Source organism: Phalacrocorax aristotelis, chromosome 4 (assembly GCF_949628215.1).
Source record: "Phalacrocorax aristotelis chromosome 4, bGulAri2.1, whole genome shotgun sequence".
NCBI classification, from domain to species: Eukaryota; Metazoa; Chordata; class Aves; order Suliformes; family Phalacrocoracidae; genus Phalacrocorax; species Phalacrocorax aristotelis.
In genome coordinates, this window is record NC_134279.1 from 15,081,566 (window position 1) to 15,109,362 (window position 27,797).

The window sequence follows — 27,797 nt, forward strand, 5'->3', positions numbered from 1 at the left end:
TAATTTCTCCTTGGGCTGTAAAACTTTGAAAGTAGTTTACATTTGGGGCCTGCCATATTCCAGAGTGGCACTTCAGGGAAGAAGAGAATGATTTATAACTGAGATGCACACATTTTCACTGCTCCTGTAAAACCCAATAGCGCTCAGAAATACATTTTGATATTTTAATATTCAGATATTATCTCTAGTTGATTGATTGCTGGACTACATGGTAATTCTATTACTTTAGCATTCCAGTCTATTCAAATTCATATTGCTTTGTCAAGCTTGTAACTTGAGACAGCTGGAGAAACAAAGGGTCAGCAGGAGTTGGTTATTAAATAGCATCAAGCCTGCTGCATTGGCTTTGTAGAAACCATTAGAAGGTGCCAACCAATGCAAAGATTTTCCCTTAAAGGATGACCAAGTGGTATCTTCATTGACCTTTCCTTTTTCAGCCTCTATTCTGCCCCTTGCACTGCTATTCTGTATAGTAGTGAAAAGATCTACAAGTAGCTCTGTGTTTTAACTTTTCACATGTAATACTGTGTGCTTTGGGAGCTAATGTTAATACATTGTTGGCCTCCCTCTTCCCTTCAAGTTTGTGGAGAAGCACTGGTAGTGCAGCAGTGAGCCAGATTCATACAGTGGTTTGGGTTGGAAGGGACCTTTAAAGATCATCTAGTCCAGCCTCCCCTGCAATGAGCAGAAAGGCCCTCCAAAAACAATGCCGTATGAGCTTGAGCAGATTTTTTCAGTTTAGGCCTTCAAGCTTGTATGAGCTGAGAGAAAGCAGCACTCCTTAGTTTCACGTTACATAAGAGAGGGTATATTAGAGTAGGATACTACATGGGTATGCATCTTCTGCTTTGGCATGCTGTGTTCTCACACATCTCTGAGCTTTGATATGCATGCAAGCATGTGAAGTCCAGCATAATGCAGACAAGTTTCTGCTGAAGGACTTTTATTTTGTTTGGGTGCATTTGCATTGCGATGCATAGTGTTTTTACAATCTTTTCAACCCAACTTCATTTGTAATAAATTGCATGACTGCAAAAACATGCTTTGTGTAACATCTTGGTTTTGATACGTTGGCTATTCTTTTTACATGCCAGTGGCCCAAGTGCTTCCTGAGTACAGTTTTCCTTATGTGAAACTGTTTAATTATGAAGTACTCTAACTGCAAAAGACTTAACAAATCGTATTTTTGCTTTCCATTTAGGGAGGCGTAAACACTAGCATACGGCATGGTGGTATTTATGTGAAAGCAATTATTCCTAAGGGAGCAGCTGAAGCAGATGGCAGAATAGAAAAAGGTAGTATTTCAGTTCTTTCAGTTGGGACTCTTAATGTGAAAAAAGGCCAGATAACTGTCTGTGGTGGACTTGATGATACACTGTGGCCTAGAAGCTAGGAACTCTGCCTCCTTTCATTGTACCTTTCTTACTGGGAAGAAGAGCTGATTTTCCAAGCTACTGCATTTGCAGTTGTCATTTTAAATATTGCCTTGATAGCTAATTCTGTACATGAAGATGTAAAAATGGTGTAGAACAATTGCAGAACCAACAGAAAACTGCTGAGACTGTGGAGGTAAAAAATAGGAGACAGGCTGCAGGATTTTTTTTTTTTTTTTTTTTTTTTTCTGTCTAACGTATCCTTTATTAATGGCCAGCACTTCTCTGTTCCAGCCGTGGAGAGAGAGGCCTTTGTATTATTTGTGGCCTTCTTGCTTGGTATGCTGGGAAATTCAATACAGAAAATCTCTAACTGCTACAGCTTTTCTTGTTTGTAAGCCAGGCCACATTCTTTACTGAAGTGAGAATTCCCACAGTAGACTAAGATTTGTTTTTAATAAAGAATCTGAGCTTTGTGGCAGGTTATCATTCTGATGTCTAACACTAGTTTTGACATGGGGTTATCCCATAGAATCATAGAATCATTTTCAGGTTGGAAAAGACCTTTAAGATCATTGACTCCAGCGATATAGTTTTGTTGCAGAGTTCTCTTCTTGATTCAGAGTGTGGAGGGAAGGGAGAATTTTCATCAGTAACTCTCCTTATTAGCTGAGACTTGAAGGTTTCTGTGTGTCATATACATTTTGTAGATGGTGTTCTGCCTACTTTTTCTTAAATTAGTAATCAATCATTTGTAGGTGACCGTGTGCTCTCTGTCAATGGGATTAGTTTGGAAGGTGCTACTCATAAGCAAGCTGTTGAAACGCTGAGAAACACTGGGCAGGTAAGCAGCTGCTGCTTCTACTCCTATCTGTAGTAAACCAGATCTCCATGAGTGAAAACAGGTAAAGGACCCTGAAGACTGGAATTTTCCCTTGTATACTGGTTGCTTTAGGTGTCCTTTTTAAGACTCCTTGGCTTCCTGGGCCTCTAGTCTCACTGCCAACCCTCGTGAAATTCTGGCTCTGTATGCAGGAGAGAGGTTTGCATGGAATTGGTTTCTTCTTGTCCCTGGGCTTCATAGGAAGAAAGCCCAGGTGTACGGGTTGGAAAGCAGCTGTAGCAGCATGCTACAGACAGGTCTTGAATCTTGAACCACTGAAGAGACAAGGGCCTCCATACATGCAACTCTCTGCGTGCTGTGTTGGTGGCTTTACTTGAGTCTTGACCTTTTCGGATAGCGCTTGATTCTGTCAGTGGTGTCTCCTTGTTTAATAGTGCTATGTATGGCGGCTGCTTCATACGTAGAAGTAAATGCACACCTGAAAATAGCCAGTGAATGTACACATTCAGAGCTGCTAGGGACTACTATTTATGCTCACTTTATAAAATGCTCTTAACTCTGTTCCCTGAACGCATGTGAAAATGGCACTGTCTTTGACACTTCTTAACCCCCTCACAACCTTACTGGAAGAAATCCCTTTATTACTCTGTGTTGGCAAGTATCTTGCAAGCCCATTAGTGTAATTTGGAGGTTGTCACTTACAGCCCTTAAAATAAGGAACAAATGGAGGATGTATGGGGAGGGAGGTGTCTAAAATTCACTGCTGTAAAACTTGGGACCCTAACAAATAAAAAAGAAGTGTGTACTCCACACTGTGCTATCTCTGTGACTGTTGCCAGTTAACTGGAGAATGTTTCATCTCTTTAGGTGGTGCATCTGCTGTTGGAAAAAGGTCAGCTTTCAGTGGCCAAGGTTCATGCTCCAGTAACACTGCAATGCACACCTCCAAATCAGGTGGAGCAATGTGAGCCACAAGAGAAACTGGCGACAAAAACTACAAATGCCGAAGATTACAGCTTTGTCACTGCAGGTCAGGTCACTCAGGACAATTGTCTGAACTTTGAAAGCATCCTTCAGGTTTTTAAAAATATTTTTCTTCAAACGTTCTGTAGAATAGAAGGATGGACAGGAGACAGAGCTTGTAGGAATTTATACCAAGCCCCTGCATGTAATGCAGTTTCTTCCGTTTTGTGCTGTCATGTTTGTTTTTAAGATTTCCTTTCACATCTTGGTAACTTTGTTTAGTTAACTGTTTGCTCTCTCACTGTCCCTTGTTGTTTCCCAGTTTCACCAGCCTTGCAAGCCAGGGCTATAGCAAGGTTGGAGTAAAAAGGGTGCTGCTATTTCTGGGGCTGCTAAGGAGCGCCAAGGTGGGGTTAAGATACTCATATATAATCAGAGCTTCTGTAGGACCTGCTGTTACTATCTAGGTGAGAGAAGACATCAAGAGCTGGAAGAAGAGAGAAGAGGGATTTGTGTAGCTAACTAGAGGTTGGCATATTTCAGCTTCTTTTGCTGGAGACCTGTGAAAGGGAAACCTACCCAGATGCGGAAACCACTGCAGATACCTTTAGTCTTCCTGCATGGGATTTATCCTGTCTGCCAGGAACTCCAGTTGCTACTCTCATTAATGTTTGGTTAGTGGCCAGAAAGGTTGTGTCACTCTGTGCTTTAAAAGGCTCCTTATTGGACTTCCTGGTGAACAATATTTTGGAGACACCCTGGCCTTCTGTGTAGTGTGGATGTTGTCAGGGCAAGCCATGAGACTGAGAAGTCATGATCAGCTTTTTGTCCTCTTTAACTTGCAAGGATCTTTTAGATGATGCTTGCGTTTACTAAAGTGGAAGAACCCTGTGAAGGGAGAAGGTGCACATTGTCATGTCTGGAGTAAGAGCACCAGCCACTTTTTTTCATGGCCAGCGTGCTGTAAGAAATAACAAGTTACTGTTTCTTTTTCAGAGAACACATTTGAGGTAAAGCTGTTGAAGAATAGCTCAGGCCTTGGCTTCAGTTTCTGCCGTGAAGATAACCTTACGCCAGAGCAACTGGGCTCAACTATTGTGAGGGTGAAAAAGCTCTTCCCTGGGCAGCCCGCTGCAGAAAGCGGGCAGATAGAAATTGGGGATGTCATTCTGAAAGTGAATGGGGCATCATTAAAGGGTTTATCCCAGCAGGTTTGTGTCTTAGTAGTGAAACTCATGCTGTAGTAGTCCTGCAAGTCTTGGGGGTCTGCATCTAATAATGAATATCTCTGTGGCCACAGGAAGTCATATCTGCTCTGAGGGGAACATCTCCAGAAGTCTCTCTTCTCCTTTGTCGACCACCATCTGGTATACTACCAGACATCGATCCTTCTTTGTTGGTAAGGTGTATGGCATATGATTTTTATTTTAGTTGCTATTTGAAAGTTCATTTATTGGATCTGGTGGGTGAGTTAGTTAAATGCAAGAGGCAGATGGAAAAATGGGGAGAGTGCTTACAGAAATGTGGTACTTTTAGTAAATCCCTCAAGAGTGCACTAAGCATTTTGTGGAAATGTGAGAAGAATGCAGGGCTTTCATATTTGTTTTTTCCTCCACTTTGTGGCTTGAGACTTTGGAAATAGGCTTAATACACTTTCTGTTGTGGGGGTTTATTTGCAGCCCAATGGTTTGAAGTTGATCTCAAATAGAAATTGGATATTTCTATAACATATGTAAACAATATTCTGAGAAGCGCCAGTTTGTCTGGTTTTGATGCCTGTAAAACCAGGGAAAAGATTGCCATATTTAGTTAGTGGAAATTAGATGTGTCCCAAAGAGTATTTTCAAAATGCTCCAAAAAGTAAATCAAAAGAACAGAAGGCCATTTAATGATACTTAGAAGAAGTGCGAATTAAATGTTTTTCAGCAAAAAAGGGTATAGAGGGGAATTTGCATGAAAAGTAGGCTTTCCATAATACAGTGAAGTGTAAAACTAATGGAGACAAGTCTTCAATTTAAATTATTTTAATATCATTTTCAAACAATAAAATCCATTCAAGTTTGATGGCAGAAACTTAAATAATACAAATAGAAATTTAAGTTAAAATTAGAGTAAGAGATAAGCAGCTGAACAAACTGATAATACAAATAATTAGTTCTCTAATTCACCTGTTTGTAGTATGGAATAACTTTAACAAACCAGAGCATATATTAAAAGAAGATAAAAACCAATAAGCAAATGACAATTTTTGTTTTGAACATTAACACAGATAGGTGTGTTTATGAACACAAGAATTTGGCCGTAAAAGTGTAACTGAAGCTTTTAAGCTTTGTATGTCTGCTAGCTGACATCATTCTTGGAAATACGATTATTGGCAAAACTTCTTCACTCTCATGGGAGTTAGTAATTTGGCTGAACTGCCTCCATTTGGCATAAATTATCATTGTTTTTGGAGTCTGCTATGTAGCTTTCTGCTTGAATGCTTCCCTGTTTCCCTCCCGTGTGGGATTAGTTTGACTTCAGTTGAACTGTAAGCATCAACAGTGTGTTCTGGTTGGAAGGGATTTCTTTGTAATTGCCTAGGTGAGTGCTGGGCATAGCTTAAAGGCATCTGTTAGTAGGCTCTCCAAAGCTAAAGCCAAGAGTATATTTGTTTCCTGTAGATGAATTTGCAGTTCTTTTCTTTAGCAGTACATGTTTCGAAGTTTTGCCCACTTTGTCTTGGCCAAGTTGCATTGAGCTTGGTGAAACTGCTATGATATGTTTGCGCAGCTGAGGCAATATCTAAGTGGAAGGAGCTGCAGACTAATTGATTTTGGTAATTTTATGCAGTCTTTGCAACTTTCTTTTGTCATCAAAACTGGAGTTTGATTAATTAAATGTCCTTGCTCTCTGTAGACTCCCATCCATTCACCCCAACAAGTATTTCCAGATGTCAGCAGAGAAATTTCTGGTCCATCAAATGGAGAACAAGGTGACAGCTCAGATGAAAATGAAACTACTGATCTGAGTACAAAAAGGCTAAAAACTTCCTCTAGAAGAGACAGCTACAGTGACAGCAGCAGAAGTGGTGATGAGGAGGTGATAGACTCACCAGCAGAAGAGGGCCTTGGCTGGAGTTCTGTGCTATACCAAACTTCAGATGAAGCTAAGACACAGGCGCATAGTCAGTATGAGGCACATGGTGGTCAGGAGGAGGCTTTTCGCACCATCTTATATTCTGATCAAGAGGCTTCTAGCAAGTCGGAGCTTGAGGACAGGTATGCTGTTTATAATGATCCTTGTAATAGCATAGAAGGCGTTTACAAAAATAGTGTATTTGTTGCTGTACGCTTCTGTGGGAGAACCTATCTTGGGCCGCATATCTCCGGGACACAGGGCTCTACCCACCCTGGGGACAGTGATGCACAGACATCAATATGATGGATATAAAATGTCCGTTTATTTAACTGCGTCACACGCTTATATAGCTCTTGCGCTTCCTGTTCCTGCCGCTCCTATGGGGAGGAGTCTATCTTTCCGTCACAGCCCGTGATCTTCCAGTCGCCGATCCCTGTCTATTTCCCTACATGCATTGGACCTATTCACAGAAATACTTTTTAGATCAGCATAACATCAATATTGGCCAATATATTCATTTATGGGTGACAGCCATGTTGTACAAGCTGATCCTTGTTTTTTGCTTGTTTATCTGTAGTAACCTGCCATTGGATTTGCCATTGATCCCAACCTGTAGAACCGTTCCTGATGTTAGCACATCCGTTTTAATAAACAACTGTTATGCTACTCCTGCTTCTGAGCTGACTCCGCACCTGGGAGGAATGGATTCATTACTCAGCCAGTTGGAAAAAAATGCTGAAGAATATGAGCCAGTAATTTACTACTTCTGTCTTTCAGTTAGCATAATTGTACCTAGGGCTGTGGCCAACTGGAAGTTTGTTTTAGCCATGGTATTGGGAGTGACTGTATAGAAGCTAGGTATATTAATTTACAAATGGGATAGTTGTAGGTTATACTTGCACTAACTTGGACATGTGCCTTATAAATGTATGTGTGCCACTTTTAACCAGTGAATTATAGCTGCATATACAAACGTCTGCAGGCATTTTCTGTCTGGGCTCTTGAGGAGTTCATATATTTCCCTCTGTGGAGGTAGATGAGTATATGTCTGTTTTGTGTGTCCTTTCAGCCTGGAAAACCCTGCATTAAATAGTTATATATCTCTAAACCATGTACTCAGATGAAGCTTAAATGGCAGATATCTTGCTTCTGCCCTGTTAGTTTCCTGTGTGGTTGCTCAGAGGTCAGAGGATAATTCAGGGCAGCAGGGACATCAGGAGACCCTGTCCTTTACATATATATCTATGAATCCCAAAGAATTTCTGCTCTGCTGCAAAATGCAGCATATTTTTGAGACTCTTCTGAGCTAGCTTCTTTCCACCCCAGAAATCTGTTGTGTATCAGAAGGGACTTCTGCTTCCATATCTTCACATAATCTATTCATAGATTGAAAAAAAAATTAAAATTGAGCTTGGGTGTCTCAGGTTACAAAGCTATTCTAGCCCATACTCCGTTTTGAGAAGAAACAAACTGTCCTTTTCTCAGTCTCTTCTTCAGAAGTTTTTCTCAAACCTTCTGGTGCTCAGTGAGTTTCTATGCAAATGAGGCAGAACTGTATCTTTCAAATCAAAATTCATGAAAATTAAACTAGGCAAAACAAGTTCATGTTTTCAATTCAGAGATAAGCTTTGGTATTGTATCTCATTGTAGGAAAAAGTTCACCTACTTTCTTCGGTTGAATCATTCCTGATGTGTTGACTTATTTGAAAAAAACAGAGCTTTTTTTATATGGCAACTAGTTGAGGGTAAAATAAGGTGTCAGTTTTGGCATTTGCCTTCACAATTTTGTTTAGATCATAAGCCTTTGGCCCAAGGTTACCTCCACGCAGAACGGTAGTCTGTCTGAATTCATCAGAGGTGCTTACTTGAAGCAGTTAAGCTGAACCTGCTAAGATATGTCTTGGTACTATCCAGGCTTGTGTTCCACTTAAACTAATAGGTAAATCAGTTGTCTATTTCTAACTATCTTAAATTCAGTAAAGCATTCAAATTGCTTCTGCTTGTTTTATAAAGTGCTACTTTCCTCCCCTAGGAAGCAGAGCTCCGAGTCACTATGACGAAGTCAGAAAAGGGTAGTCTGGGTTTTACAGTGACCAAAGGTAACGATAACGTTGGCTGCTACATTCATGACATTGTTCAGGATCCTGCCAAAAGTGATGGGAGACTACAACCTGGAGACCGACTGATAAAAGTGAGAGAATACATACAGGAATTGTATGAAAAAGACAAATATGAGTTGTTTTTTTTAAAAAAAAAAAAAAGCTAAATCTCTGGGCCAAAGTAAATATGGTTAAGGAACAAAGGCATGCACCTTCCAAGAGGCATAATTTGATAGCACTTAGACAAAAGAAATACAACTATGAAAACATTTGAGAAGATTGCTGAAGGGAGTTAAGGTTTGCCCCCATCATGGTTTTGGCTGGGATAGAGTTAATTTTCTTCACTGTAGCTGGTATAGTGCTGTGCTTTGGACTTAGTATGGACTTAGATAGCTAAGTATGTCTGCAACCACTATTCATGGTGGCAAAAAATGGCTTAAAGAGAAAAGCATTAATTGATTAAAAAGATGGTTGCTCAAATATGTAGAGGAATAGTTGATCAAATACATCTATGGTTAGTGTATTGTTAGGAAGTAAATTTTAAGAGATTTGCTGTAGAAGAGTTTACCAGGTACTTATCATGTAGTACAGATGTTTATCAAATCATAAAATAGTTTGAGTTGAAACAGACCTTTAAAGGTCATCTAGTCCAACCCCCTGCAGTGAGCAGGGACATCTTCAACTAGTTCAGGATGCTCAGAGCCCCATCCAACCCGACCTTGAATGTTTCCAGGCCATCCACCACCTCTTTGAGCAACCTGTTCCAATGTCTCATCACCCTCATCGTTTAAAAAAAAAGAAACCCACACCAAAAAAAAGGACCAACTTACTTTTATCTAGTCTGAATATGCCCTCCTTTAGTTTAAAACCATTACCCCTTACCCTGTCACAACAGGCCCTACTAAAAAGTCTGTCCCATCTTTTTTTAAGCCCCTTTTAAGTATTGAAAGGTTGCAATAAGGTCTCCCTGGAGCCTTCTCTTCTCCAGGCTGAACAACCCCAACTGTCTCAGCCTTTCCTCATAGGAGAGGTGTTCCATCTGTCTGATCATCTTTGTTATCCTCCTCTGGACCTGCTCCAACAGTTCCATGTCCTTCCTGTGCTGAGGACTCCACAGCTGGATGCAGTACTCCTCAGGTGTGATCCCACCAGAGCAGGAGAGGGGCAGAATCACCTCCCTCGACCTGCTGGCCACGCTTTTTTGATGCAGCCCAGGATACGGTTGGCCTTCTGGGCTGTGAGCACACATTGTTGGCTCATGGCCAGTTTTTCATCCACCAGTACCCCCAAGTCCTTCTCTTCAGGGCTTGTTTCAATTAATTCTCCTTCCACCCTGTATTTGTGCTTGGAATTGCCCCAGCCCATTTGCAGGACCTTGCACTTGGCCTTGTTGAATCTGATGAGGTTCACATGGGCCCACTTCTTGAGCTTGTTCAGTTCCCTCTGAATGGCATCCTGTCCCTTATAGTATTATTTTCTGATTGACTGAAAACTTGAATTTAGGCTTACAGGGACTGTGAGCAATAGTGACCAAGTGCATAACACAGAGCATGCGTGAGTCTTTGCTAGATCAGGACACTGAAGCACTGCTGAATACTACTAAACCTTAATAACGTTAGGCAAATGCAAGTCAAATTGGATTAGGTTGTGAGTCACTTTTAGGTGTTGGCCTATGCTGTTATAGCATTCCAATTTTTAAAATAGGAACAGTAAAATAATATACCTCTTCAGATTGTTTAATACTTTCACATTTGAACTGTGAACTTGTTTCTTTTCTTGCAAAAGTGTAGTTATGTTTATGTTCTGTCTCCTTGGGTAAGTGTGATGAACTGCAATGGTTGTTGATAAAGCATCTATTGCTTTGTCCTTTAATGTTAAATGCCAACAACAGAAACAGTAATAAATGTTTCGGCAGTAATGTTAACTGTTTTACTTGGAACCTAACAAGGAGATCTGTGTTGCTTTTATTTTCACAGGTTAACGACATTGATGTCACTAACATGAGTCACACTGATGCAGTAAACTTTCTCCGTGCTGCCCCAAAGACTGTCAGATTAGTGCTAGGGCGTGTTTTGGAGTTACCTAAAATGCCAGTGTTGCCTCATTTACTGCCTGATATTACACTAACGTGCCATAAGGAGGAGATAGGTAACACAGAAATATACTGCTTTTTGCTCTAAAGCAAAAATTTTCCTTTCAGTTACAAAGAAATAACTTGATTTCCCCCACCCCCTTTTTCCTGCAAAGGTTTGTTGTTATCAGGAGGCCGTGACAGCCTTTACCAAGTTGTGTATATTAGTGACATTCTCCCCAGATCAGTTGCTGCGAGAGAGGGGAGTCTCCGTGCACTAGATGTTATCCATTACATTAATGGAGTAAGCACACAGGGAATGACTCTGAAAGAAGCCAAGAGAGTGCTGGAAACATACCTTCCGAAAGTGGTGATCAAAGCAACCCGGTATGTTTTGGAAGCAAATACTTCCCTGTACTTTTTGGTTTTTTCGCATGATTGTATGAGTATATGGGTAAAACTTGTTCGTGGAATGACAGCTAATTCACTAGAGTGGTACTAGGTGGCATGTTACTGAGGACTGACTCCACAAAAAGGGTCTATATATTCACAGTTTTTGTGCTTCAGTGGAGCAGAAGGGTACTTAGTACTTGCTGTGCTTTGTGTTTCTTGGAAAGACGGGTTGTGTCCAGCTGTGAAGTGCAAGTGTGGAAAATAACATTTTCAAAATATGACAGAGGTTCTTTAAATAAAATTGCTCCTTTTTCTTAAAACTGCTATTGAGGGTTCTGTGATCATAAAAAGGAGATAAACTGTTGTTTCGTGCTTAAATATTTCTACTGTCATATGGATGTCCCAGTACACTGGTGAATGTGAAAACTCTGTGGCACAGATCCTAGTGCACAACTGTGTTTTCAATGATTCCTGATGCTTCTGTTATGGCAATACAGCAGTCTAAAAAACTCTCCAGATTACTCTTTTAATATTTACCTGGGACTGGAAATCTGCTTCATTTTTTTTAAGTCTTCCAGCCATGCCTGGTGTTCTTTGCTTCCTCTGTCCCTTTCTCCTTCCCACTCTGATTTATCACAGAAGGGGAAGAAGCTGCAAAGTCCTGAGGCTGCAGGGTCAAATCTTTTTGTCAAAATCTAAAAGGAAAGTCCAGCTCTAACAAACTCTTTGGTGCTCCCTGAAGTAGGAACTAACCTAACTGCCAGTGCTTAATCTCTTTTATTGAATATTTTAAGTATTCCAAACCAGTTGTAATAGAAAGCATGATTATCAGTTTTACTGGTAGTACATATTTACATGAATATCTGATTATTGCCATGATTTTTCTTTAATAAAAATCTCTGTAAATTTTTCTTTTTATAGAGATGGTCATGCAGTGCTTCCAAAATCCAAAAGCCCCGATAGCTCAAATCCATGGCTAATGAAAGCTAATGGTAAGATTTGCTTGCCTACTTATTGCAAGTGAAATGTGGTTTTATAAAAATGAAGGACCTTAAGATACCATCTTAGTCCAGTGGCTGCGCTAGAACTCCACTTACTGAGATCAGCTCCAGCAGGTGTTTGCTTGATCTTTCTTTTAATAAAAGCTCCACGAAAAGAGATTAAATAATAGTCTCTTTATGGTTCCATTTCTTTTGTAGTTTAGAAAGTCTCTCCAATATCAAGCCTAAGTCTTTGGAGGAGTTAAAAATAAAATCAACTTACTGTGGTCATCATAAAATCATAGAATATCCTGAACTGGCAGGGACCCGCAAGGATCATCAAGTCCAACTCCCTGATTTGAAATCAGATACTCGGACGTCTGCGCTTTTCCCCATGTGGGTAGATCAGATTTTGACCAGATTGGTTTCCTGATCCAACTCGCTACATGCTTGTGACCACCAGTACTGCACAAGGGAGGGTCAAAATGCTCTGCATCAGAGGTTCAGTATTTTATTTTAAAATAATTGCATGAGTTAACTGAGGAGAAAAGATTGCTCAAAAATATTGAGATTAACTGTTACAAATATATGCCAAACTGTATGGCTTGCCAGTTAGTGTTAATAAATATTTCCATTTATCCATAAAGAAAACTACTCAGTAGAAATACTGAGGAAGTGTACCTTATCTACAGCTGTTGATTCGCTTCTAAGTTACATTGATATGGACAACACCTACTTTTTTACATTAGGCAGTTAATTGTGTTTTTCTGAATATGTTTCCTAGAAAATACGCTTATGGAACGCTGGATTTTCAGCAACAAGTGCTATTTCATCATGAGGACCATAACTACTAGCACGCACTCTAAATGATTATTAACATGTACAGTGGATTTAGCCACTTCAGTTCCTCAGTACAGACAGCATTTGAATTTAAGTTAGACTTGTCTACCTTGACTAGCAAGGCTGTCTAGACACTGACTATTCAAGGAAAAACCACTATCTGTATAGCGAAACATTCATCTTTTTGTAAGTGCAGATTTACTTGTGAGAGCCCCTTTACAGGAACATTACTGCTGCATGAATGCTATTTTATCTTGTTTTGAAGTCAATCCTACCTGGTCCATGTGATATCACAGCAATTTTATGTATGCATGTTTTATGCCTACAGCCGTGCTATGATGGCAAATTGTTACTAATAATAGTAGTTGTGGTGACGTTTACTCTGACCAGGCATAAAAATACCAATTTGTTAAGTTTGAAAGGGTTTCAGGTCTCCCAGTGGTCTTCTCTTTTTCAAGACCAAAGGAGCCCAAATTGATTTTATTTCTCCCCTCCAGTTTGTTTACATCTTGCTGTTTTCTTCAGATGTGGTGCTTCTGGTCACACACATGGTGTTGGGTGAGGCTCACCAGTGCCAGGCAGACAGAATTATTTCTTGTTAATACACCCCAAGTGAGGTTAACTTCCTTTTGCTAAATAGTTCCCTGTTCACTCACTCAGACTCAGGATCCTTTGCCACCTACGTTTGCTTCTATGCAGAGCAACTGCTTATGTGCTTACTTACTATCTTAAGCATTTGCTTTCTTTGAAACGTGGCACTTTGCTTTTGTCTTGATTCATCATAGTCCTGTTTTTCATGCTTCATTTAATGTATCTAGATAATCTTGCCCTATGGAATTATTGCAGCTCCTAGAGTTTAGTGTTGCTCACATATTTTCCAAGTATGCTTGGAAATGTTTCAAAAAATTTAGTCAAGATACTCATGAGGAACAAGCCCTGTAACCAAATCTTGGAAGATCCCACTTAAAACTCCCTTCCTGTAGATGACTTGTCATGCATTAGGTTCATGACAAGATATAAGGTTACTCTTAGCCTTCAGTTATTTCATCTACAAGTTTCTTTGTTTGTAAAAACATAATGTATATGAAAATCCAGGACTTCACTAGCAGCTAGATACATAGCATCTACTGGTTCCACTTTGTCACATTTATTATACTAGTAATGAGATGTCTAAGGATAGGCAGTGGTCTCTGATCACTTTTTATTTACCAAGAAGGGAAAGGTACCTTTGAACAAGGACCCAGATGTCAGATGATTTTTTTAAAAAAAAGAAAGAAGTGACAGGTGATTGCAGGGTTGTATTTTGTACATTTCAAGGCAAAGGAAATCATGCCTGTCTCCCAAGGTACGTGTTTCTACTGTATGTTGTTAAGCTATTTATCAACATTTCTCTTTGTTTAGAAGTTGATTCCTTGTATTAGCATTCGTGCTTTCTGATCCCATGCAATGTAACAGTCAAAAAGCCATTATAAAGTATAGTTTATCAGACATAAGTGTGGCAATGCCCAGTAACCAGCCAGGCAGAAATGTTATTAATTTCATAACATAATATTAAATACTTTGTGTCTTGTATAAAAAAAAATTGATGGAGGTGCTAATTTAATTTCTGTGGAAAAAGTTGCTGTGAAGTTGTTTTCCCATTTTTGTTTAGGCTGTTCCTGTGGTGATCCTTGTGATAAAACAGAAAAGACAACTGATGCTTATGGGCCAAAGGTAAATATTCCTTTCTTGTGCCTATTATCATTAACCAGAGAAAAGGATCTACTTTACATACATTTTTTAAAATAAATAAATAATTTTACACAATCTGTTAATGAAAGTATACAAAGCCACTATTGTTAGTTGATGTAAATAAGCAGTGATCATAATAAATATGCAAGTTTTTAAAATTATCTTCTCTTTCTTTGGGACTGCTTTGTTGCAAGACAGATGGTCTTACAAGAAGGATGCAAGGTTATGATGCAAAAACCTCCATTCTGTTCACAGTTTCTGCAGATGCTTGCATATTGCATTTAGTAGCTGGTTTTCTTTCTTTTCTTCCCGTTTGTTTTTCCTGAGAAATGGTGTGTTGTGGGACCGAAAGTACTGAAGCCTGCATGTTTTATAGAGGTTATAATGTTAAGTACTAACATGTGTTATTTGTAGCAATTGCTTCTTCATCACCATGTGGGTTTTTTCCTTCGTTGTTTTAAAATTTTTTTATTTGCTCCTTTCATGTGAAATTCCTAACACCTAACAGCTGCCCATCCGTTAGCCGGCTATCTCAGATGAGAATATGGTATGAATAAGGTTTTTTATTTGTTGCTGAGTAGAGCAGTGAACTTCTCAGTGGTAGCTTGCTGCTTCAATAAACTGCCAGACGCTTCAAGAGTTAATTTGCAATGTTCTTCTCTTTATTAGATAAACGGCAATGGCATCCTAGGACCTTCTCAGGAAAATACAGAAAACAATATCCATCACACAAAAGGACTAATAAATCTCTCAGGACCTGGAGATGCACCTTACCTTGGCTTTACCAATCAGATGTCAGATTTTTGTAAACTCAGTGACAAATCAGGTAAGAGGAGGTAAGATGGGGGGCAGCATTATTCAGTCTCTAGTGTACAACTGCAAGAGAATCAAGGCATGGTTGAATACGCTGAAGTAAGTCAATGTTAGGCTGGCAGTCAGTTTTAGAAGATCATCTACAAGTTGTGTGTTCTGCTTTAGAGAAATTAGTTGGTGCTGGAAGTAGCTTAATGGAAATTGGATTCTGTGTTGGAGAGAAATAAATGGAAGCCATGATAACAGCTAGAAATAAGGCCATGGAGTGTGCCCCTCTAAGTGTTTTCCCCCAGACCATCCTATATTGGAAAAACTTGTCATTTTATACTATTTCTCTTTAGAAACAGAGGTTCCAGATGATGACTATTATGATGAGGATGATCACAATGAAGTTGTCCAGTATCTGTTGGATGTTGTAGATGAGGAAGCCCAGAACCTCTTAAATCGTAATAATGCAACTTCAGAGGCTCAGTGTCTTCCACATCTCAAGAAGGCCGCATCAGAAGATCACCTGCCAGGTAACATGAGTGATTACAAGAAGCATATCATTAATAGCAGAACGCTTCTTGGAACAAGGTGCCAATTAAGCAGTTGATTTGGCAAGAGGAAGAGTTGACACTGAATTGATGTGTGAACTGCAAGTTTCCCAAGTAGAACACAGGCAAATGGTTGCTGATTCCAGTAAACCTCAGATGCAATCTAATGAGTCAAGTTCTGGTTTGATATATCTGGATTTTACTTTAAGTGATCTAGGAAAATTAATCACATTCTGGAATTGCCTCTTGATTGGCATTCATGTTGTTTACCTGATTCTGCAGCTGCAGTCATGTTGAGATGCTGAAGTGTTTCAACATTTCACTGATTGCAGATTGCACAACTTGGAAATGTGTTGAGGTCTCTCAAAACCAAGCAATTTGCCAACCTGCTTTGTCTCTTTTAGAAAAACTATTTTTTTCAGTACCTGCTTCTATCTGTACATCTTTCTCTTTCTTCATTCCATGTCTTCAGATCCAGTTGTTATTAACTGAAATTGAGCATGGAGTAGGGTTTGTAGTTCCTTTGTCGTGTCACACTATGTATGTATGCTCCAAAAGTTTAAGCAAGATGCTTGCTACTCCTGTAGAGGTTCCTTCTAGAACTCAAGTTATACCTTCCAAAATTATAATTCTTTCAGCTTTTTTGCTGCTTTTCAAGTCCATTGGGTTATTGTCATTGATGTCATTATATTGGAAATCAGGGAACACTGATGTTCTGGCTGTGCCAGGACCTTGGCCGAGTATCATTGGAACTCCACTACTTCCTATTTCTTGTAGCTAGGATCTGGCCTTTGCAACTGAAGACGAATTGTTACAGTAGCAGAGAACTACTGTAGCAGAGAGATGCAAGTCAGATTTTATCTGGCTCATGTTAATTAGGTTTTGTTAATACAAAGATCAAGTAGAATCCTGGTTTAGACTCACTGCTGGTCTAAATGTTACTGAATTGCAGGAGCGGCATTGACATGGGAATCTGATAACTTGCTAACACTAGCCTGTCCATCCATTATACTGTGGCACAGATATTCTGTTAGCTATGCAAACAGCCTCACGTGTAATGACAACTGTTCCAGTTAAAAAAAGAAAGCCTAAAGTCTGATTATTCTATGCTATAAGACCTCTTTTCCAACACACTGGTAGCAAAGGGACTTAAGGGACGTTTCTTGGTTATACTGGCACCTGCATTCCCTGTGCAGTGCCAGACAGGTGTAACAGGATTCATATAAGTGAGAAGGTGACTCCTGGGCATCTTTTGGTGTGCTTATGCTGCATCTCCTGATTTTTCCTGTTCCAGTAGAGATGAATGGAAAGCTGACAGAAGATAAATCTGAAGACACAGACTGTGATGGGTCATCTTTGCCTGAAGATTTTTCAGAGGTGGGATGGCAAGAGGTTGGCAGACATTTGTCTGCTGATTTTGCTTTCCTAGACACTCTTTCAATTTATTATTTTCCTATTGGCATAGAACTTGTAGAAATAACTTTATATGTCTTTTAAATGAAATTATCCTTGTCAGTAGTAGCTGTAAATGGTGTACAAACATATATTTTTAAATAGTGTATGATTTTTTCAATCATAAATTAACTATACAGGAGAACAAACCATGGAGTTATTTTACACTGTTTCTCATATAAAGCCCAACAGCTTTTTTTTCAAAAAGGGCAATAATAAACTACCTTGTTAATGTTATTTCAGGCTAATCTAAAGATTAATCTAAAGAAGAATCTAAAGGATAATCTAAAGAAATCTGAAAGATTTCCTTGATTCCTGCTCAAAGAAAGGAAGCAGTCACAATGAATGCTGTGTAGACTTTAACTGTCCAAAATGTAAATTTGGTATTTCTTTTTCCTCCTCCTTTTTGCTAGGATATGTTCATTAACTTGAATAACTTCCATATGTGGTTTACCCTACATTATTGCATGTCCTGTTTTACATCAGTCACTAGATGCCCAGGTTTTGTCTCATATTTCAAATCAGCAGAACTCCATCTATCCAGCACATCCTGGCTGTTGCAGATTTCTGTCCAATTAGTAGAGCTGAGGGTCAAATCAGGAATCTGGCTCTGTGTCAGTGTGCTCTAGGAGATCCATGAGTAAAATTCTCTTGAGTATGGCAGTGGAAACTTGTAAGCTGGCCTAATAAGTATAAATGGTTTTGTAGAGTTTTTCTTGAAAGGAGAATCGAAATGCCTTCTTCACTGCTGAGCCTTCATCTTCTGTTGAGGAAGGCATACATAGAAGTACCTGTCATTTAGAGGTAAAGCCCTGTTCTGTACTATATAGGAATGGTGGCTTGGCAGCAGGCAGAGGTTTTCGCTGTCAAACTTACTTTTAAGTATTAGAAACAAAAAAAAAAAAAAGACAACTGGAAAAAACTTAGATGGCTCTACTGCTGCTGTGAGTCAGGAATGATTTTAAGATAGCTTTTTTGCCTTGTTATAGTAGAGCCTCTTTCCAAGTGCTTAGTGTTCTCATCCTCTGTTATTTTGAGTTAGAAATATGTAAAGGAGGAAAGTCTGTCATTATGTACTGCTTTGAACTTAGTATACTTCAGAAATAGTCCATGTAATTATTATTGTTTAAAATTTATAAATATGTCCTTTAATGTGTTTTGAAATATTTCCTCCACTAGCCAACACATGTAAATGGTTGTGAAGACTATTGTGAAGTAAAAGCTATTCCAGAAAGGTAAGATTTTTTTTCTAGTGTTGCTTGAAAGCAAACCCATGAAGTTTGAAACTCTGAAAAGGGAGATGCTGTAACGAGAGAAAAAACACAAACAGTATCACAGAATGGTAGGTGTTGGAAGGGACCTCTGGAGATCATCTTGTCCAACCCCCCTGCTTGAGCAGGCACACCTAGAGCAGGGGGCATAGGGACGCATCCAGGCGGGTTTTGAATGTCTCCAGGGAAGGAGACTCCACAGCCTCTCTGGGCAGCCTGTGCCACTGCTCTGTCACCCTCACAGGAAAGAAGCTTTTTCTCATATTGAGGTGGAACTTCCTGTGTTCCAACTTGTCCCCATTGCCCCTTGTCCTGTCGTTGGGCACCATTGAAAAGACCCTAGTCCCATCATCCTGACACCCACCCTTTAGATATTTATAGGTATTGATGAAATCCCCCTTCAGACTTCTCCAGGCTGAACAAACCCAGGTTTCTCAGCCTTTCCTCATAGGGGAGATGCTCCAGTTCCCTCATCACCTTGGTAGCTCTCTGCTGGACTTGCTGAAGGAGTTCCACATTCTTCTTAAACTGGGGGGCCCAAAACTGGACACAATAGTCCAAATGTGGTCTCACTAAGGCAGAGTAGAGGGGGAGGATAACCTCTCTTTATCTGCTGGCCACTCTCCTTTTAATGCATCCCAGGATACTGTTGGCCTCCTTGGCCACAAGGGCACTTGCTGGCTCATTGTCAGCTTGTTGTCCCCTAGCATTCCCAGTTCCTTCTCAGCAGAGCCGCTTTCCAGTAGTTCAGCCCCCAGCCTGTACTGGTGCATGGGGTTGTTCCTCCCCAGGTGCAGGACCTTGCACTTGTTCCTGTTGAATTTCATCAGGTTCCCCTCCACCCTGCTCTCCAGCCTGTCCAGGTCTCTCTGGATGGCAGCAGAGCCTTCTGGTGTATCAGCCACTCCTCCCAGCTTGGTATCATCAGTCAGCTTGCTAAGGTTACACTCTATCCCATCATCCAGTTCATTGATGAATATGTTGAACAGGACTGGACCCAGCACAGACCCCTGGGGAAACACCACTAGTGACAGGCCTTCATCCAGACTCTGCTCTGTTGATCACGACCCTCTGAGTTCAAACAAACACACACCCCCAAACTAAAACAAACCCAATAAAATATCTCTGCAATGTCTTGTTGAATTGCTCTCTGTCTATTCCTATTACGTGTAAGGTTATAATTTGCCTGAATTTGGTCAGCTTTATGTGGTTTACTATGCCCTAGTTTTATTTATTCCTTTGATATGTGGTTATAACAAGTAACTGGGTTGTGTTCAAAAAGCTACAAATAACTTAATTTGCATTGTACTAATTATTTGGTACTTGAATGTGAAGAAAGCATTCAATCAATGCTGTCTTCGGTTTGAATCTTTACAGGCACCATTAATGTTGCTTCTTCAGGTTTTAGAGCACAAAAACTAAACTCTATAGTTCCACTGGTCCATCTTGCTCCCATTTGGGTGTTTGGGGCTTTATTTTGGTTTTTTTTCATGGAAAGCTAGGACTATGGCTGGCCAAGTTACTAGCTGTCCCTTTGATCTACCTTGAATTTTGGAAATTCCCAAGATCATATATCTTTGTGAAATAATTTTAGTCCTTAGTCTAAGTGATGCTTCAGTCAAGGTCTATATTTATGTTTGGATTAAATGTCTGGGAAGTTCTGGGTTGAGACTTGGCATAAGCAGCAACATTATGTCCTAAAATACTTAATATTTTTAACACCGTCTTTAACAAAGCTAAAAAACTTTCAATTGAAAATAGATATTCTAGTGTATAGGTAGTGAATTATGTGAATGGTACAAATCTGCTATTGGATGTTATTTGACTGCTTAGCCTTTGAAAAGTAATTGCAGTGATAGCTGTTACCAGATTCATGTCTTCCTGGCACTTTTCCACTGGTAACTTTTTCAAATCCCTGCTAAGGATTTAAAAAAACTAAAAATCTGTGGTTTTTTTATATTACTGGTATGGATCCACTCCAGAAATACTTGTAGCTATAAATTACTTTCTGGCTATTTTTTAAATAGATGGCAAATGTGTTGGTTATTTCTTGGTGTTCTTTCTTACTTCCGTACCTTGTCTTCTTACAGATCTCCTCCACAACCTCCCTTGAGCCAAGCAGATGATGATGAAATCACATGGGGAAGTGATGAACTGCCAATTGAATCAGTCAGCCAGGAACATGTAAATAAAGGCAAGAACTTAAATAGTCAGTGGAAAACTGAGGATCCCATTAAATAAAATGTCAGAAGTTAATTTTAAAATGTCCCAGTTATATTTTGAGGGTGTAATGACAGGTATAATGGGAAATCTAATAGCTCAGCAAACCACTGGAAAAGATCTTTAAAGCTTTGTGTAATAAATGTGTGAGAGTTAACAGGAACAAGTATTGGCAACGTTGCACCTGTAATTGTAGTAGAGTTGAAACCAGCTGAGACGCTTTCTTCCATAGTATCTGTCAGACAAAAGCTGTAACAGTATAGGTGTTTGTAATCAGATCAATATATTATGTGCTTCACATACTGGCTACTCCATTCCCAAATTGGGCAGTATTTTTTCTTTATCTTGACTCTCATTCTTCCACTGCTGCTCACTGTGGCAGAGTTGAACACTACTCAGTTTGATCTGTTGGGCAGAACCTAGTCTTTACTTTTTGAGATAGCATTAGAAATGTCGGTTCCTGAAATTCATATACAGCAGCCTTTTGTCTGCATTCATTAAAAGAAAAAAGGATAATCTGTGTAAACCTTTAGACTAAGTCCATAGATTTAGGACACTTTAATTGCGATACCAGGGAGACTCTTGATTTATTAATTTTGTGCTTCAGAGAAACACTGAAGGCCTGATAGACAGAAAGCTTTATTGGAAAAAAAAAAAGATGTATTTAACACATCTTACGATTAGCACTTGAAAGACACATTGATTATAAGTGCTATAAACAGTCATAGGCTGTGATGTTTAAGTGGAGACTTCTGAATTCATCCCTGTGTGCATTCTTCAATTTTGTAGGTTACTGTGTCAAGAACTTATGTTTAAAATGCATTTGAAGTTTGTTTCAGTTTGTTTATTGGAAGTTCAGGAGAATACTCCCTTTGGTTCCTGGATTCATCAAAGCTGATTTTGCATCATACTGGTTTTGTTAATTTGGTTTTGCCTGTCAAACTGAGAGGACATCTCTGTATCTTCTCTGGTATACGAAGGCATTCTAGAGAAAACAAGTAGTACAACAGTGAACAGCAACAAGGAAATCCAACATTGCACTACAGTTTATATTTCCCTAGTTTTAGCTATGTATTTATTTATTTATTCTTATATCAGTCTTGTTCTTGTGCTAGATTTCCCTTTAGTGACAAACGAAGAGATCTCTGCACTCCCTACTGTGAATGTGGTCCCTGGAGGCAAGTACTCAGGAGCCAAACTGAAGTCCGTGATCAGGGTGTTGAGAGGATTGCTGGAACAGGGAGTCCCTTCTAAAGAGATTGAAGTGAGTAACTATTTATCCTTTGAAGTGCTTTTTTTCTAGTATGAAACTGTTATAAATAGAATGGCTGGTTCATCAATGCCTTAAATACCACAGCCCTAATTTGCAGCTCTAAAGGGATGAAGAGATTTCTTTTACCAAAGACTTCTCTCCCTTCCCCCCACTAGCTGCTGAGAGATAAGATTAGTTTGAACTGGGAATTCAGGTCAAAAGTGTGTTTACATCATTCTTACTTCTGGTAGATTACCACGTGAATATGACATAAACAGGGATAGACAAGGTAAATAAAGGCTGCAAAATCTAGCTTCAGAAAGTGAAAACAGCTTTTCCAAAGATTTAAGGCAACCATGATGTTTACGTAACCTCTTTTTTGGGAGAGTGAGATAAAATATTTCGTGGATAATGGGGTTTTTATTGTGTTTCATTCCTTAGCTATGTGAAATTTGACTCCTTCCTGTGACTGAATTGTTCTGCATATCAGCATTAGGATTTTTTGGTAACGATTCTGTCTGTTAAAGACTTGGTTACATAACTGCTCTTAGCACTTGTTACCATTCAGCACTTTCTAATGCACGTGTAATTGCTTCTTCACAGAACCTTCAGGAATTAAAACCTTTGGATCAGTGTTTGATTGGACAAGCAAAGGAGAACAGGAAAAAGAACAGATATAAAAACATACTTCCTTGTAAGTCCTAACTAATCTGAAGTTCACTGTTGATATTTTGTCATCACCTGGATGGTCAGATTAATTGGATCAGAAGTGGGATGGTTTGATGCCCAATACTCATTCTGTTACTGAGTAGGGGGAAAAAAATCTGCCACTCATTCTCTACACATTTAAAACAAGCATTTATAAAGCCAAAGCAGTTTAAAATCGGTGAACGATAAACTACTGTAGTAGGTAGGGGTAGATGTTCACAGATTTTTCAGTTGTTTCAGCAGATCCTGTGTCTTAAATAAGATATACATGTGGAACCAGACAAGATTTTTTTCAGTTTTACCCGTGTAAAATTGGAAAAACAGACATGTATCGTATTGTCAGTAAATTTCCTGCAACAAAATTCTGTTTGTTAGGTGGGAGATGTGTGGAGAAGTGAGAACTGACGCAGGTTGGTTCTGAGAGAGAAATATGCAACCTCAGTTTCAGAGGTGCTACAGTTCAAATCATATATCCTGCCTGATGTAGATTTCTCCCCTCCTATATTTTTCTTTATTCAGAGAGAAGTACTGATTAGTATCCTAAAGCAAGTATTGTAGTGAATTTTTTGTTTTCTAAATAAGATCTGGAAGCACCTGTGGAGATAAGTACTATGTGAGTGTGTAAGGCTCAGCACCTCTATTGTGTGACGGTCTAATTATGTGTGTGCATAACACTGAGGTATTTTTGTTGTGTGGGGATTGCAGATGATACCACTAGAGTACCTCTTGGGATTGAAGGTGGATACATCAATGCCAGCTTCATTCGCATGCCAGTGGGGAATGAAGAGTTCGTTTACATTGCATGTCAAGGACCTCTCCCTACTACTGTAGCAGATTTCTGGCAAATGGTTTGGGAGCAAAACTGTACTGTGATTGCCATGATGACTCAGGAGGTTGAAGGAGAAAAGATAAAATGCCAGCGTTACTGGCCAGACGTACTCAATAAAACCACCATGATAAATGATAGGCTACGGCTTGCTCTTGTAAGGTTCCAGCAGCTGAAGGGCTTTATCATTAGAGTGCTGGAGCTAGAAGAGATTCAGGTAAGTGAATCTAATCCTGCATGCTGAGAATTTTTTTGGGTATTGGCATTTTTCTCCTGTTTCTGGCTTGCTTGCTTTCAATCACAATGTCTACATCAAGAGGTAAACTGGGGCTTCTCTTTGCCCCGTGGTCGTTACTAGGCAACTCTTCCTTGTTGCAGCTTGTGCTACTCTTTAAAGGTCTGTAAAGGTCTTGTGACCTTTATAAAAGAAGGGAGTTGGGCCAGCAGATTATTTCATTATGCTAATGAGGCTGTAAATTTTAGCTCCCTAGGTGCCTTTGGCCACAGAAACATATATAGGGATATGAAATTCACTGGCTGGTTCACTCCTATGTGTGATTAACTCAGTCTGCACAGTGAACCTTATACTGTCCAATTACTTGCTAGTTATTTTCAGTGTAGCTCGTTGTTTCTCTTGTTTTACTGAATTACAGAGCACTTTCATTGGGCAAATCCCCCTCTTCCGAAACTGTTCCCTTTGGGAACTTACCTTTTGTCTTTTTATTCTTCCCTTGTGTTACATTTTGCTATTGTTTTTAAACCTCAGACAGGTGAAGTACGGCACATTTCCCATCTGAACTTTATTGCCTGGCCTGACCATGACACCCCTTCTCAACCAGATGACCTGCTTACTTTTATCTCCTACATGCGGCATGTCCACAAATCGGGACCTATCATAACTCACTGCAGTGCAGGCATTGGACGATCGGGGACCCTTATTTGTATAGATGTTGTTCTAGGGTTAATCGGCAGAGACCTTGATGTGAGTACCCAAGAGGATGGGCTAAGCTCAGCTTTTGACTTGCAGGAAATGGGTTCCTTTGGATCTATTAAATTGTTTAAAGAATATGCCATGCTGTTGAGAGTAGCATGCTGGCCTTGTCTTAATGTAACAAATCAGGGTATGAACAGCAGTACCTGTGAAAAGTTTCTCTGCTGATGAGGCCCCAGGGAAGAGCTCTAACATCTGCTGGTTCTTGGGTTAGGTCAGGGAATCTTAAGTGTCCTGTTTGTTTGACACCTCAGCAATCCAACGTTGTTAGGTGCCACCTGAGACATTCTAGGGGACGTTGCAAGGACGTCTCCTGCAATAGCAGACTTCTGGCATATGGCTTGTGAACAACAGTGTGTTGCCATGATGACTTGGGCAATTGAAGGAAAAGTTGAAACGCCTGCCTTACCTGGCGGGATGTATTCAGTGAACTATCATGTTAAATAGTATTAAGGCTGAGAATTGTGGCACTTGGTCGGTCAGAGATCCATGAACTGTTGGAGGGCAGCTAGAAGCCAACCAGTGTATCTGTTTAGGCAACTGATTCAAAAACTCGGTGTACAGGCATCTCAGCTGGAGGTGGGGATATGTAAATGAACTCTTCCAGCACAACCAGGGATATGCTTTCTAGGGTGATCTGCAAGAGGGTGCTAGCTTCCTTATGCTTGTGTCCTTCAGTGGCCTGGTGTAGCAATTCTTTCTGTGAATTTGTAGAGAAGGTAAGCTATGTTATGCTTAGCTCAGCAGGGTTTGTAAGCACCCACTAAATGTTATAGACCTGGAGAAGTAAAAAGCTTTTTGTTAGCTTGGACGAAGGAGCTCTGTTTTCTGCATGCTTAGCTCCCAGTAAGAGTAAGGAAGAGAGAGCCTGTGCACAGAGAAAGAAAACAAGAGGAGGATGTCTGATGTAGGAGGGCCATATCCATATCGCCCATAGACAGCACATGCTGGTTCTCTACCAAACATGCATAGGCTATAGTGAATTGTTCTTTGTTTCAGTACTAAATGTTTAATGTACCTAGTTGGATTCCTTGGTTTGATGCTGGGGATGTTTCCTTTATATGCGCATACGTCTTTTTTTAACATTTAACTTGCTGTTTGTTTTGGTAGTTTGACATCTCAGACCTGGTGCGCACAATGCGTCTGCAGAGACATGGGATGGTTCAGACAGAGGTGAGTGTGGCTTCCCTAGGTATATGCCAAAGGAAAGACACTGGAATTTTAACTGTGATGTGCCAGGAAACTTTCTATGATGGACACAATGATTGTCTTTGTGCCCTCTAATGCAGCGTTTGAGTCATGAGAAATAAATCAGATGCATACCAGTGAGTAGCAGTACATATTTAACAATTATAAATGCATACAATTTTTAACATGCTGTGCTGTTTTTATCTGTGTTTTTAAAAGAAAACAAAAAGTTGGGGGTTTCCATCTTCAAAAGCATGTGTTATAGAGGAAACCAGCTGAGCTTTTTTGGCTAAAAATGGCATTATAAACTGTAGAGAAGACCTAACTCTAGCTGCTATGAATCACTGATACTACCAGAGATGTCTTAATCTCCTTTGAGGAGATATTCAACCAGAAAGTAAATTAATGTTTTAGCAATAATCTAGATCTAGAGGTAATTAACTTTACCTTAGAGGCGGACATCACAAGGTCTTGTTAAAATCTGCGCTTTTTCTTTGAATGTGAAGAAAATGTCAAATCATAGTTTAAAAAAAAAAAGCCATCAAAAAACCTAGAACCAGACCACAAAACTATCAGCCCCACGTCACACCCCAAAACATGTATTAGCCCCCACACCTGTGTCACTGAGATCAAGATAAGAAGTTGCACTGTCATCTGAGTTCTCTATTAGTTGGCATAGATGCAAGACCTTGAAATTCACTTGCTGTCTTCGACTTATGTGAAGTACTTACTCTGCTTGAGATGGTTTTTGTGTAAAAGGAGGATAAACGTCCCACATAAGAATATATCTTTAGTGCCAAGGGAGCGACTGTATTTGTTGTAAGTTCCAGTTGTGTATTTCTTGACTGTAGGTTTTTGTTTTGTGGGGTTTTTTTATTTAACTGTAGAAATAGTGTTGAAATGAAGTGCTGCACATTGTGAGATGCAGGTGAGAGTGAATTGCTTAAGTGGTGCAAGCATTTTTCACATGTTATGTGATTTTTCTTTCCCTTGCAGGATCAGTACATTTTCTGCTATCAAGTTGTCCTGTATGTCCTGAATCATCTCCAACATGAAGAACAACAGAGAGGCAAATAAAATACTGAAACAGAAGTGCTTTTAAAATAAGGAAGCAAGGAGTTTTAGAGGCTCTCACATATTTTCTTTGTTCTGCCAATAGTTTTCCAGTCCCTTTCTTCAGTTGCTGTCAGATGTCTTTTCTATAAAGTCTCTCCATCATTCCAAATAAGGTATATAGTTAAAAGCAAAAGGGATAGCTCATACAATACCACTAATGTCTTCAGCCCCATGGACACATGTGAGATTTTTGTATAACAGTAAATAATATTTAATAAAGCTGCATTTTCTGCAGCTTCCTTAATATATGATAAAGTACTGAAATAAAAATATTTTAATTTTTTAAAAAAGTGAAGAATAAGAAAAAAATAATCTCATAATACTTCCTGCGGTTCTGCAACTGTTATGGGGTATTTGTTTCTTATGGGATGGCAGAGTGGGAGGGATTAAGCAGTATTTTTCTCCTGGAAAACTTTATAACAAAGACATTTTACTAGCCTCTTTTAAAAGTTTGTTATGGCACAGAATTTTTGCCCTTTTAATACAGTTACAGCTATTTTATAGAGGGTATCTTGAAATCAGCATTTAAGCTTTGAGAGATGCCTGTTAGGATAAGGATAGTAGTGAATGTTTACTGTAAGTATCACAGTTAGTAATGTTTACTTCATAGTTTCATGTATATATTTATATACTTTTACAAAAAAAAAAGCTGAATTATCAGATGTCTAACCTTATAACTGATTAGGCATCTCTACTCTGTAAATAAAAAATACACCTAACGTATACTGATCAGTGGGTCTGGGTATTTTTGTGTCCTTGTGATGACTGATTTTTTCTTGGCCTTACATGGCATCATTCATTGTGATTGCTGCACTACTCAAGAAATTCACAAAAAAAGAGCTGTGCACATTTTAAATTTTCATTGTCCTTCTGTTCTTCAGTACCCATTTGAAAAAACTTGCAGAACTGTGGGTTCTGTTATGGAGAGTTGCCACTGTGGTGAAAGGAAGAGGATATTTTCCTTCCCTCCTTGTTTTTCAGCATACCTGGGCATTGAGACCTGTATCACA

General features: G+C 39.4%; 1 protein-coding gene across 4 annotated transcripts in view; it reads left to right on the forward strand.

Moving 5' to 3' along the window:
- PTPN13 (protein tyrosine phosphatase non-receptor type 13) overlaps positions 1–27,510 on the forward strand; it is a 134,871-nt gene extending 107,361 nt beyond the window's left edge. For 2 of the 4 annotated variants that reach the window (XM_075090352.1, XM_075090349.1), the window contains exons 27-49: positions 1,202–1,295; positions 2,132–2,217; positions 3,085–3,247; positions 4,177–4,391; positions 4,481–4,579; positions 6,079–6,440; positions 6,878–7,052; positions 8,333–8,491; positions 10,376–10,547; positions 10,647–10,857; positions 11,785–11,855; positions 14,335–14,396; positions 15,084–15,240; positions 15,569–15,745; positions 17,058–17,140; positions 18,395–18,450; positions 20,577–20,680; positions 21,822–21,970; positions 22,562–22,652; positions 23,372–23,709; positions 24,259–24,474; positions 25,594–25,656; positions 26,668–27,510. In XM_075090352.1, the coding sequence (XP_074946453.1) occupies positions 1,202–1,295; positions 2,132–2,217; positions 3,085–3,247; positions 4,177–4,391; positions 4,481–4,579; positions 6,079–6,440; positions 6,878–7,052; positions 8,333–8,491; positions 10,376–10,547; positions 10,647–10,857; positions 11,785–11,855; positions 14,335–14,396; positions 15,084–15,240; positions 15,569–15,745; positions 17,058–17,140; positions 18,395–18,450; positions 20,577–20,680; positions 21,822–21,970; positions 22,562–22,652; positions 23,372–23,709; positions 24,259–24,474; positions 25,594–25,656; positions 26,668–26,748 (3,384 nt within the window). In that variant the 3' untranslated portion in view covers positions 26,749–27,510. The remainder of the gene's footprint in view (positions 1–1,201; positions 1,296–2,131; positions 2,218–3,084; positions 3,248–4,176; positions 4,392–4,480; positions 4,580–6,078; positions 6,441–6,877; positions 7,053–8,332; positions 8,492–10,375; positions 10,548–10,646; positions 10,858–11,784; positions 11,856–14,334; positions 14,397–15,083; positions 15,241–15,568; positions 15,746–17,057; positions 17,141–18,394; positions 18,451–20,576; positions 20,681–21,821; positions 21,971–22,561; positions 22,653–23,371; positions 23,710–24,258; positions 24,475–25,593; positions 25,657–26,667) is intronic. The other 2 variants (XM_075090348.1, XM_075090350.1) reach the window with 1 other exon arrangement.
- Positions 27,511–27,797: the final 287 nt, after the last annotated feature.